At 39.2% G+C, this 12,026-nt stretch overlaps 1 protein-coding gene across 2 annotated transcripts in view; it reads left to right on the top strand.

Moving 5' to 3' along the window:
• ifrd2 (interferon-related developmental regulator 2) overlaps window positions 1–7,527 on the top strand; it is a 23,994-nt gene extending 16,467 nt beyond the window's left edge. For both annotated transcript variants that reach the window (XM_061888966.1, XM_061888967.1), the window contains 4 exons: window positions 1,740–1,874; window positions 1,949–2,077; window positions 2,149–2,241; window positions 6,886–7,527. In XM_061888966.1, the coding sequence (XP_061744950.1) occupies window positions 1,740–1,874; window positions 1,949–2,077; window positions 2,149–2,241; window positions 6,886–6,966 (438 nt within the window). In that variant the 3' untranslated portion in view covers window positions 6,967–7,527. The remainder of the gene's footprint in view (window positions 1–1,739; window positions 1,875–1,948; window positions 2,078–2,148; window positions 2,242–6,885) is intronic.
• The last annotated feature ends 4,499 nt before the right edge of the window (window positions 7,528–12,026 follow it).

The raw sequence follows: 12,026 nt of genomic DNA, 5'->3' as shown, positions 1-12,026 counted from the left end.
TTATTCCCTTTCGGGGTCAATTGTTACTTACTAAAGGGTCCCATCTGTGATATCAGTAGGAGTATTTTTATACATATTTGTACGTGCTATCTTAATGTAATCAAGGTAGCGTCAAAAGCTAATATGCTAACACGTTTACGAGTGTGTATTAGTATTATTAACTTGCAATGGCATTCTTTTTGTATTGTTTAAGTTTCACAAATTCCTCAGTAAACTCACCCAAACGTCATTAAGTCTGTTTAGCTGATTGGAGAGCTAGCTTGCGCAGCCAGTGGGTCCATGACGATGACTTCTGTTTTGTTTGATCAGCCATTTTACTGCCATGTTCCATACACCGTTTTTAAACAATTAAGGTATGTAAATTAACATTTACAGAATATTTCGTAGTGTTGTATATATATGCGGCTACTGTATGGTAACATGTATTTCTTCTAAAATTTGCAGCTTAGATATTGGTGCGCTTTATAGCCCAGAAAATGTTACATGTCAAGCCAAATGATCAATTCTTTAAATTCAACGCATCATCGATTGCTGTACATTGCACTCAAAATATCAAATGTTGCCACTTTCATTTTTGTAAAAAAATATAATACTGTATTTCCCGGACGATAGAGCGCACCGGTATATAAGCCGCACCCACTACATTTTCATATTGGTGCGCAATATGTAGTGTTTATTACTAATTTTATGTTTATCACGTTTTACTTCTGCTACTTTATGTAACTACCTGCACTGCAACAACGTAATTTCCCAATGGTAGGACAAACACAAGTCTATCATATCCTGTCCTGTCCTATAAGTCGCAAAAGTATACACAGAAATATTTTTTATCATGTTTATTTTCATACCTTATTTGTTTCCAAACGGTGTCTGTAACATGGCAGTAAAACGGCTGATCAGGTACAACAGAAGTCATCGTCATGGACCCACTAGCTGCACAAGCTAGCTCTCCAATCAGCTAAACAGTAGCTCCACGGTGACACTTTGGTTTACTGAGAAATTTGTGAAACTGAAACAATTCAAAAAGAATGCCGTTGAAAGTTAATAATACTAACACGGACACTCACAAACGTGTTGGCATATTAGCTAATGCTAACGATGCCAGCTATATTACATTACAATAGCACATACAAATATGCATTCAATTACTCCTACAGACATCACACATGGGATGCTTTAGTAAGTAAGAATTGTTTTAGTTATATTGTAAAACTTACAAACGTTACTTGAAATGATAAATGAAAGAATCCATATGAGTAGAACGCTATGGAAGGCTAAAAGACGGAACATTACTTTTACTTCCGGTTCAAACTTTTAAACGCAGGAAACACTGTAGGCATTTACCCAGCAGCACCTGAAGTGGGCAAACTCGTCCAGAAGATGGCGCCGTAGCACAAACAACAACAACACTTTATTATTGTCTTTGCTTGTTTTTGTTTTTTTAACTATTCGCATTATGGCCGTCAGCAAAGAAAAATCCATAAATTAGCTGCTCCGTTTTATAAGTCGCAGGGTTCAAAGCGTAGGAGATAGTCGGTAGTTGTAAGCATTTTTCATATGTAGCTATACAAAACAAAAACTTTGGATGAAGTGCTTTCAAGAATATAAAAATACAAAACAAATAGCTAAAAAACAAGCAGCATTTATTTTTCTGAATTTCCTCAGCTGGTGTGTATGAATGTACATGCATGTGTGGGTCGACCACAGCTGTGGTGACCTATTGAGGCGTTTGCCTGCAGGACTTTGAGCTAGAGGACGCAGAAAGCTTATGTGAGAGTCTGAAAGCTTTAGCCACAGACTGCACCAAGCATCGTGCCAAGAACGACAAGCGGAAGCAGCGCTCCATCTTCAGGGAGGTCCTGCACTACATGGAGGTGAGCTGGGGAAACCACACGTGTGCTCAGCACCACCACCACCATCATCATCATCATTGACATGTCGCCTTCAGAACGAGGACTTCACTGAGGAGAGGATCAGGTTTGGAGTGGAGAGCGTTTACATCGACAGCTGGATGAGGAGAAGAATCTACGACGCCTTCAAGGAGATCCTGGAGTCAGGAGTCCGACATCATCTGCAGGTGACGACTCTTGTGGGCGGAAATGTTCCATTTTATCCTTCAAATGATGCATTGTCTTTGTTTTTCTGCAGTTTAATCCTCTGCTGAGAGACATCTTTGGCCTGGGACCTCCCATCATCCTGGACCCCGCCCTCAAAGCCAACAAGATCTCACGCTTTGAGAAGGTAAAGAGGACTTTATTCTTTCAATTATTCCCACTGATGCTGCTTTGTGTCCAGATTTTAAAAAGTTAACCCGTGTTTTTTGCAAAAATACAACAATTGAATCAGTCCTTTTGAAATAGTGCAACTAGAAATAATCTGTTCCATTTGTCAACCGTGCAGGTGGTTTTAACTTATATGCAAGTGTAAAAAGAAGTTAAAAAACGTTAATATATCAAGTGATCACACAGTCATTTTTCCCCATCAGACATAGTGCAACTAGAAATAATCTGTTCCAGGGTCTAAATAAGTAGAAAACACAAAAAAATATTCTGTAGGAGTAAAAATAACAATAAATACTTAGAAAACACAAAACAATTTATAGATGTAAAAAAGGAGACTAGTACAAAATACAATGAAACAATCTGTAGATGAAAATAATGAGACTAAATAAGTAGAAAACACAAAACAATCTATAGGTGTAAAAAAGGAGACTAAGTACAAAACATAATAAAAAAATCTATAGATGTAAAAAGGAGACTAAATAAGTAACCACAATAAAATAGACTATATGTAAAAAATAAGACTAAATAAATAGAAAACACAATAATACAGTTTATAGATGTAAAAAAGTTGAAAACACAATAAAGCAGTTTATAGATGTAAAAAAATCCGACTAAATCAGTAGTAAACACAATAAAAAAGTCTTAAAATGTAAAAAAGGAGACTAAATCAGTAGAAAACACAATAAAACTGTCTTAAAATTTAAATAGGAGACTAAATCAGTAGAAAACAATAAGACTGTCTTAAAATGTAAAAAAGGAGACTAAATAAGTAGAAAACAGTTTATAGCTGTAATAAAGGAGAGTAAACAAGTAGAAAACACAATAAAACAGTTTATAGCTGTAAAAAAGGAGAGTAAACAAGTAGAAAACACAATAAAACAGTATATAGATGTAAAAAAGGAGACTAAAAAAGTAGAAAACACAATAAAGCAGTTTATAGATGTAAAAAAACCCGACTAAATCAGTAGTAAACACAATAAAACAGTCTTAAAATGTAAAAAAGGAGACTAAATAAGTAGAAAACACAATAAAACTGTCTTAAAATGTAAAAAGGAGACTAAATCAGTAGAAAACAATAATACTGTCTTAAATGTAAAAAAGGAGACTAAATAAGTAGAAAACACAATAAAACAGTTTATAGCTGTAAAAAGGAGAGTAAACAAGTAGAAAACAAAAAAAAGCAGTTTATAGCTGTAAAAAAGGAGAGTAAACAAGTAGAAAACAGAAAACAGTTTATAGCTGTAATAAAGGAGAGTAAACAAGTAGAAAACACAATAAAACAGTTTATAGCTGTAAAAAAGGAGACTAAACAAGTAGAAAACACAATAAAACCGTTTATAGATGTAAAAAAACCCGACTAAATCAGTAGTAAACACAATAAAAAAGTCTTAAAATGTAAAAAAGGAGACTAAATAAGTAGACAACACAATAAAACAGTCTTAAAATGTAAAAAAGGAGACTAAATCAGTAGAAAGCACAATAAAACTGTCTTAAAATGTAAAAAGGAGACTAAATCAGTAGAAAACAATAATACTGTCTTAAAATGTAAAAAAGGAGACTAAAGTAGAAAACACAATAAAACAGTTTATAGCTGTAAAAAAGGAGTAAATAAGTAGAAAACACAAAACAGTTTATAGCTGTAAAAAAGAGAGTAAACAAGTAGAAAACACAATAAAACAGTTTATAGGTGTAAAAAAGGAGACTAAACAAGAAGAAAACACAATAAAACAGTTTATAGGTGTAAAAAAGGAGAGTAAACAAGTAGAAAACACATTAAAACAGTTTATAGCTGTAAAAAAGGAGAGTAAACAAGTAGAAAACACAAAACAGTTTATAGGTGTAAAAAAGGAGAGTAAACAAGTAGAAAACACAATAAAACAGTTTATAGCTGTAAAAAAAGGAGACTAAACAAGTAGAAAACACAATAAAACAGTTTATAGGGGTAAAAAGGTGTAGTAAACAAGTAGAAAACACAAAACCGTTTATAGCTGTAAACAAGTAGAAAACACAAAACAGTTTATAGGTGTAAAAAAGGAGAGTAAACAAGTAGAAAACACGAAACAGTTCATAGCTGTAAACAAGTAGAAAACACAAAACAGTTTATAGGTGTAAAAAAGGAGAGTAAACAAGTAGAAAACACAAAACAGTTTATAGATGTAAAAAAGGAGAGTAAACAAGTAGAAAACACAATAAAACAGTTTATAGGTGTAAAAAAGGAGACTAAACAAGTAGAAAACACAAAACAGTTTATAGATGTAAAAAAGGAGAGTATACAAGTAGAAAACACAATAAAACAGTTTATAGGTGTAAAAAAGTAGAGTAAACAAGTAGAAAACAAAAAAAAGCAGTTTATAGCTGTAAAAAAGGAGAGTAAACAAGTAGAAAACAGAAAACAGTTTATAGATGTAATAAAGGAGAGTAAACAAGTAGAAAACACAATAAAACAGTTTATAGCTGTAAAAAAGGAGACTAAACAAGTAGAAAACACAATAAAGCAGTTTATAGATGTAAAAAACCCCGACTAAATCAGTAGTAAACACAATAAAAAAGTCTTAAAATGTAAAAAAGGAGACTAAATAAGTAGACAACACAATAAAACAGTCTTAAAATGTAAAAAAGGAGACTAAATCAGTAGAAAGCACAATAATACTGTCTTAAAATGTAAAAAAGGAGACTAAATAAGTAGAAAACACAATAAAACAGTTTATAACTGTAAAAAAGGAGAGTAAATAAGTAGAAAACACAAAACAGTTTATAGCTGTAAAAAAGGAGAGTAAACAAGTAGAAAACACAATAAAACAGTTTATAGGTGTAAAAAAGTAGAGTAAACAAGTAGAAAACACAATAAAACCGTTTATAGCTGTAAAAAAGGAGAGTAAACAAGTAGAAAACACAAAACAGTTTATAGCTGTAAACAAGTAGAAAATACAAAACAGTTTATAGGTGTAAAAAAGGAGAGTAAACAAGTAGAAAACACAAAACAGTTTATAGATGTAAAAAAAGGAGAGTAAACAAGTAGAAAACACAATAAAACAGTTTATAGATGTAAAAAAGGAGAGTAAACAAGTAGAAAACAAAAAAAAGCAGTTTATAGCTGTAAAAAGGAGAGTAAACAAGTAGAAAACAGAAAACAGTTTATAGCTGTAATAAAGGAGAGTAAACAAGTAGAAAACACAATAAAGCAGTTTATAGATGTAAAAAAAACAGACTAAATCAGTAGTAAACACAATAAAAAAGTCTTAAAATGTAAAAAAGGAGACTAAATAAGTAGACAACACAATAAAACTGTCTTAAAATGTAAAAATGAGACTAAATCAGTAGAAAACAACAATACTGTCTTAAAATGTAAAAAAGGAGACTAAATAAGTAGAAAACACAATAAAAGTTTATAGCTGTAAAAAAGGAGAGTAAATAAGTAGAAAACACAATAAAACAGTTTATAGCTGTAAAAAAGGAGAGTAAACAAGTAGAAAACACAATAAAACAGTTTATAGCTGTAAAAAAGGAGAGTAAACAAGTAGAAAACACAATAAAACAGTTTATAGGTGTAAAAAAGGAGACTAAACAAGTAGAAAACACAATAAAACAGTTTCTAGGTGTAAAAAAGGAGAGTAACCAAGTAGAAAACACAATAAAACAGTTTATAGGTGTAAAAAAGGAGACTAAACAAGTAGAAAACACAATAAAACAGTTCATAGGTGTAAAAAAGGAGAGTAAACAAGTAGAAATCACATTAAAACAGTTTATAGCTGTTAAAAAGGAGAGTAAACAAGTAGAAAACACAAAACAGTTTATAGGTGTAAAAAAAGGAGAGTAAACAAGTAGAAAACACAATAAAACAGTTTATAGATGTAAAAAAGGAGAGTAAACAAGTAGAAAACACAATAAAACAGTTTATAGCTGTAAAAAAGGAGACTAAACAAGTAGAAAACACAAAACAGTTTATAGATGTAAAAAAAGGAGAGTAAACAAGTAGAAAACACAATAAAACAGTTTATAGCTGTAAAAAAGGAGAGTAAACAAGTAGAAAACACAAAACAGTTTATAGATGTAAAAAAAGGAGAGTAAACAAGTAGAAAACACAATAAAACAGTTTATAGATGTAAAAAAGGAGAGTAAACAAGTAGAAAACACAATAAAACAGTTTATAGCTGTAAAAAAGGAGACTAAACAAGTAGTAACACAATAAAACAGTTTATAGCTGTAAAAAAGGAGAGTAAACAAGTAGAAAACACAAAACAGTTTATAGGTGTAAAAAAAAGTAGAGTAAACAAGTAGAAAACACAAAACAGTTTATAGGTGTAAAAAAGTAGAGTAAACAAGTAGAAAACACAATAAAACTGTTTATAGCTGTAAAAAAGGAGAGTAAACAAGTAGAAAACAAAAAACAGTTTATAGCTGTAAAAAAGGAGACTAAACAAGTAGTAACACAATAAAACAGTTTATAGGTGTAAAAGGAGAGTAAACAAGTAGAAAACACAAAACAGTTTATAGATGTAAAAAAGGAGAGTAAACAAGTAAAAAACACAATAAAACAGTTTATAGCTGTAAACAAAACACAAAACCGATGTAAAATTGTTTCCTTCCTTCCTTCTTCCAACAGCATCTATTTAACTCTGCTGCGTTCAAGGCCAGAACAAAACAGAGGAACAAAGTACGTGACAAGCGTGCTGATGTCATGTGACCTGACCTCCAACACTGTGTTCGCCACATTCAACATGGCCGTTGTTGCTCCAGCGAGGAAAGTTTGCTATTGAACATGATGAACAATGTTTTCTTCCTATTGTGAGCAGAAGTTTTCTAACCTTGTCGCTAGCAACAAATTGCTCCTGATTTTTGGTGCAAGTGGACATTTTTAATTAGCTTCTTTCATTTCTAATTGGTGCTCATGCTAACGTCAACATATTTGTTTTTATTTATTCCACTACAACTGTTTGGCTTTGAAGAGAATGCAAAGTGCTGTTTACACATGTTTCATCTTGAATAGCATATTTGATTGCACATTGAAGGGAACATGTTACTTGAATCATTAAATGGCTGCTTGGACTCTGCCATACATCCCAATGACATTATTATTAGTCTTTGTTCTAGCAGTCTAACCAATCAATACCAGACAAAGTCAAAGAATGCTCCTTTTCATAATGTGACATGTAGGTTCAAAATGTAGTCTGAATATTTGATATACTACATTTTAGCATTTTGTAAAGGTACAATTTCAAAAGATTAAATTTTTTGGTGAAATTAATTCTAAATTTGCTGATTTTTTTTGCCTTTTGATTTTTTGATGATTGCAGGTCAATGTTTTTTGTTTTTTTTAAAAATACATATATGTATATATGTATGACTCCTCAGCCTTCCCGGTAAGGTTTATTCAGGTGAACTGGAGAGGAGGCTACGCCGGATAGTCGAACCTCGGATTCAGGAGGAACAGTGTGGTTTTCGTCCTGGTCGTGGAACTGTGGACCAGCTCTATACTCCTGGCAGGGTTCTTGAGGGTGCATGGGAGTTTGCCCAACCAGTTTACATGTGCTTTGTGGACTTGGAGAAGGCATTCGACCGTGTCCCTCGGGAAGTCCTGTGGGCGGAATCAGAGAGTATGGGGTATCGGACTGTCTGATTGTGGCGGTCCTCTCCCTGTATGACCAGTGTCAGAGCTTGGTCCGCATTGGCGGCAGTAAGTCGGACACGTTTCCAGTGAGGTTTGGACTCCGCCAAGGCTGCCCTTTGTCACCGATTCTGTTCATAACTTTTATAGACAGAATTTCTAGGCGCAGTCAAGGCGTTTAGGGGATCCGGTTTGGTGGCTGCCGGATTAGGTCTCTGCTTTTTGCAGATGAGGTGGTCCTGATGGCTTCATCAGGACCACATCAGATCTTCAGATCTCACTGGATCGGTTTGCAGCCGAGTATGAATCGACTGGGATGAGAATCAGCACCTCCAAGTCCGAGTCCATGGTTCTAGCCCGGAAAAGGGTTGAGTGCCATCTCCGGGTTGGGGAGGAGACCCTGCCCCAAGTGGAGGAGTTCAAGTACCTCGGAGTTTTGTTCACGAGTGAGGGAAGAGTGGATCATGAGATCGACAGGCGGATCCGTGCGGCGTCTTCAGTCATCCGGACGCTGTATCGATCTGTTGTGGTGAAGAAGTAGCTGAGCCGGAAGGCAAAGCTCTCAATTTACTGGTCGATCTACTGTGGTGGATCGTCCGAAGCTTAAACAGCAAACAAAGTGGTTTTAGTACAGAAGTTTTATTTACCCAATATCAAAAAGCACAGAGTTGGATTGAATTGCCCATGCAGACAGACAATGTCCTCCAGAGAGACGTGGATGATCGAAATCATGCAAATCATATAAAATATTGGTCTACTGGCTTTTTTTATGTTTCCCTCATGTGTCAAGGTCCTATTGTTTTGCAATTGCTTGCTCCGCAACAACCGTGGATCCCTTAGTCATAAACAATCAAAACATTTTGTAGAATGGTTAGAGCGACCACAAATTCAACTCTCACCTACATATGCTCTTCCAGTGATTCAGAGGCTTTTAGATAGACTTTCTTTTTGTAGTAAAACAGATGCAAAATAGGGTATAAAGGTCAGAAATTCCACTACACTACATTCCCATCTTCACCTACAGTCATGAGCTTTGGATTATGACCGAAAGGATAAGATCACGGGTACAAGCGGCCGAAATGAGTTTCCTTCGCCGGGTGGCGGGGCTCTCCCTTAGAGATAGGGTGAGAAGCTCTGCCATCCGGGAGGAGCTTAGAGTAAAGCCGCTGCTCCTCCACATGGAGAGGAGCCAGATGAGGTGGTTCGGGCATCTGGTCAGGATGCCAACCGAACGCCTCCCTAAGGAGGTGTTTAGGGCACGTCCGACCGATAGGAGGCCATGGGGGAGACCCAGGACACGTTGGGAAGACTATGTCTCCCGGCTGGCCTGGGAATGCCTCGGGATCCCCCGGGAAGAGCTAGATGAAGTGGCTGGGGAGAGGGAAGTGTGGGCTTCCTTGCTTAGGCTGCTGCCCCCGCGCTCCGACCTCAGATAAGCGCAAGATGGATGGATGGATATATTATATATATCTATATAATAAATATATATATATATATATATATATATACATACATATATGTGTATGTAAGTATATATGTGTGTGTGTATATATATATATATATATATATGTCTGTGTGCATATATATATATATAAATGTGTGTGAGTATATATATATAAATATATCCATCCATCCATCCATCCATCATCTTCCGCTTATCCGAGGTCGGGTCGCGGGGGCAGCAGCCTAAGCAGGGAAGCCCAGACTTCCCTATCCCCAGCCACTTCGTCTAGCTCTTCCCGGGGGATCCCGAGGCGTTCCCAGGCCAGCCGGGAGACATAGTCTTTCCAACGTGTCCTGGGTCTTCCCCGTGGCCTCCTACCGGTTGGACGTGCCCTAAACACCTCCCTAGGGAGGCGTTCAGGTGGCATCCTGACCAGATGCCCGAACCACCTCATCTGGCTCCTCTCGATGTGGAGGAGCAGCGGCTTTACGTTGAGCTCCTCCCGGATGGCAGAGCTTCTCACCCTATCTCTAAGGGAGAGCCCCGCCACCCGGCGGAGGAAACTCATTTCGGCCGCTTGTACCCGTGATCTTATCCTTTCGGTCATGACCCAAAGCTCATGACCATAGGTGAGGATGGGAACGTAGATCGACCGGTAAATTGAGAGCTTTGCCTTCCGGCTCAGCTCCTTCTTCACCACAACGGATCGGTACAACGTCCGCATTACTGAAGACGCCGCACCGATCCGCCTGTCGATCTCACGATCCACTCTTCCCCCACTCGTGAACAAGACTCCTAGGTACTTGAACTCCTCCACTTGGGGCAGGGTCTCCTCCCCAACCCGGAGATGGCACTCCACCCTTTTCCGGGCGAGAACCATGGACTCGGACTTGGAGGTGCTGATTCTCATTCCGGTCGCTTCACACTCGGCTGCGAACCGATCCAGTGAGAGCTGAAGATCCCGGCCAGATGAAGCCATCAGGACTACATCATCTGCAAAAAGCAGAGACCTAATCCCGTGGCCACCAAACCGGAACCCCTCAACGCCTTGACTGCGCCTAGAAATTCTGTCCATAAAAGTTATGAACAGAATCGGTGACAAAGGACAGCCTTGGCGGAGTCCAACCTTCACTGGAAAAGTGTCCGACTTACTGCCAGCAATGCGGACCAAGCTCTGGCACTGATCATACAGGGAGCGGACCGCCACAATCAGACAGTCCGATACCCCATACTCTGAGCACTCCCCACAGGACTTCCCGAGGGACACGGTCGAATGCCTTCTCCAAGTCCACAAAACACATGTAGACTGGTTAGGCAAACTCCCATGCACCCTCAAGAACCCTGCCGAGAGTATAGAGCTGGTCCACAGTTCCACGACCAGGACGAAAACCACACTGTTCCTCCTGAATCCGAGGTTCGACTATCCGGCGAAGCCTCCTCTCCAGTACACCTGAATAAACCTTACCGGGAAGTCTGAGGAGTGTGATCCCACGATAGTTGGAACACACCCTCCGGTCCCCCTTCTTAAAGAGAGGGACCACCACCCCGGTCTGCCAATCCAGAGGTACCCCCCCCGATGTCCACGCGATGCTGCAGAGTCTTGTCAACCAAGACAGCCCCACAGCATCCAGAGCCTTAAGGAACTCCGGGCGGATCTCATCCACCCCCGGGGCCTTGCCGCCGAGGAGCTTTTTAACTACCTCAGCGACCTCAGCCCCAGAAATAGGAGAGTCCACTACAGATTCCCCAGGCACCGCTTCCTCAAAGAAAGACGTGTTGGTGGGATTGAGGAGGTCTTCGAAGTATTCCCTCCACCGATCCACAACATCCGCAGTCGAAGTCAGCAGAACACCATCCGCACCATACACGGTGTTGATAGTGCACTGCTTCCCCTTCCTGAGGCGCCGTATGGTGGTCCAGAATCGCTTCGAAGCCGTCCGGAAGTCGTTTTCCATGGCTTCCCCGAACTCTTCCCATGTCCGAGTTTTTGCCTCCGCGACCGCTAAAGCTGCACACCGCTTGGCCCGTCGGTACCCGTCCACTGCCTCCGGAGTCCTATGAGCCAAAAGAACCCGATAGGACTCCTTCTTCAGCTTGACGGCATCCCTCACTGCTGGTGTCCACCAACGGGTTCTGGGATTACCGCCACGACAGGCACCAACAACCTTGCGGCCACAGCTCCAATCAGCCGCCTCGACAATAGAGGTTCGGAACATGGTCCACTCGGACTCAATGTCCCGCACCTCCCTCGTGACATGTTCAAAGTTCTCCCGGAGGTGTGAATTGAAACTCTCTCTGACAGGAGACTCTGCCAGACGTTCCCAGCAGACCCTCACAATGCGCTTGGGCCTGCCAGGTCTGTCCGGCATCCTCCCCCACCATCGCAGCCAACTCACCACCAGGTGGTGATCGGTAGAAAGCTCCGCCCCTCTCTTCACCCGAGTGTCCAAAACATAAGGCCGCAAATCCGATGACACAACTACAAAGTCGATCATGGAACTGCGGCCTAGGGTGTCCTGGTGCCAAGTGCACATATGGACACCCTTATGTTTGAACATGGTGTTTGTTATCGACAAACTGTGACGAGCACAAAAGTCCAATAACAAAACACCACTCGGGTTTAGATCCGGGCGACCATTCTTCCCAATCACGCCTCTCCAGGTTTCACTGTCGTTGCCAAATATATACACACATA

The sequence above is a fragment of the Nerophis ophidion genome, linkage group LG27 (genome assembly GCF_033978795.1).
Source record: "Nerophis ophidion isolate RoL-2023_Sa linkage group LG27, RoL_Noph_v1.0, whole genome shotgun sequence".
Classification (NCBI taxonomy): Eukaryota; Metazoa; Chordata; class Actinopteri; order Syngnathiformes; family Syngnathidae; genus Nerophis; species Nerophis ophidion.
The sequence above is the reverse complement of the archived record's forward strand: the minus strand, read 5'-3'. Positions and strand labels throughout refer to the sequence as shown.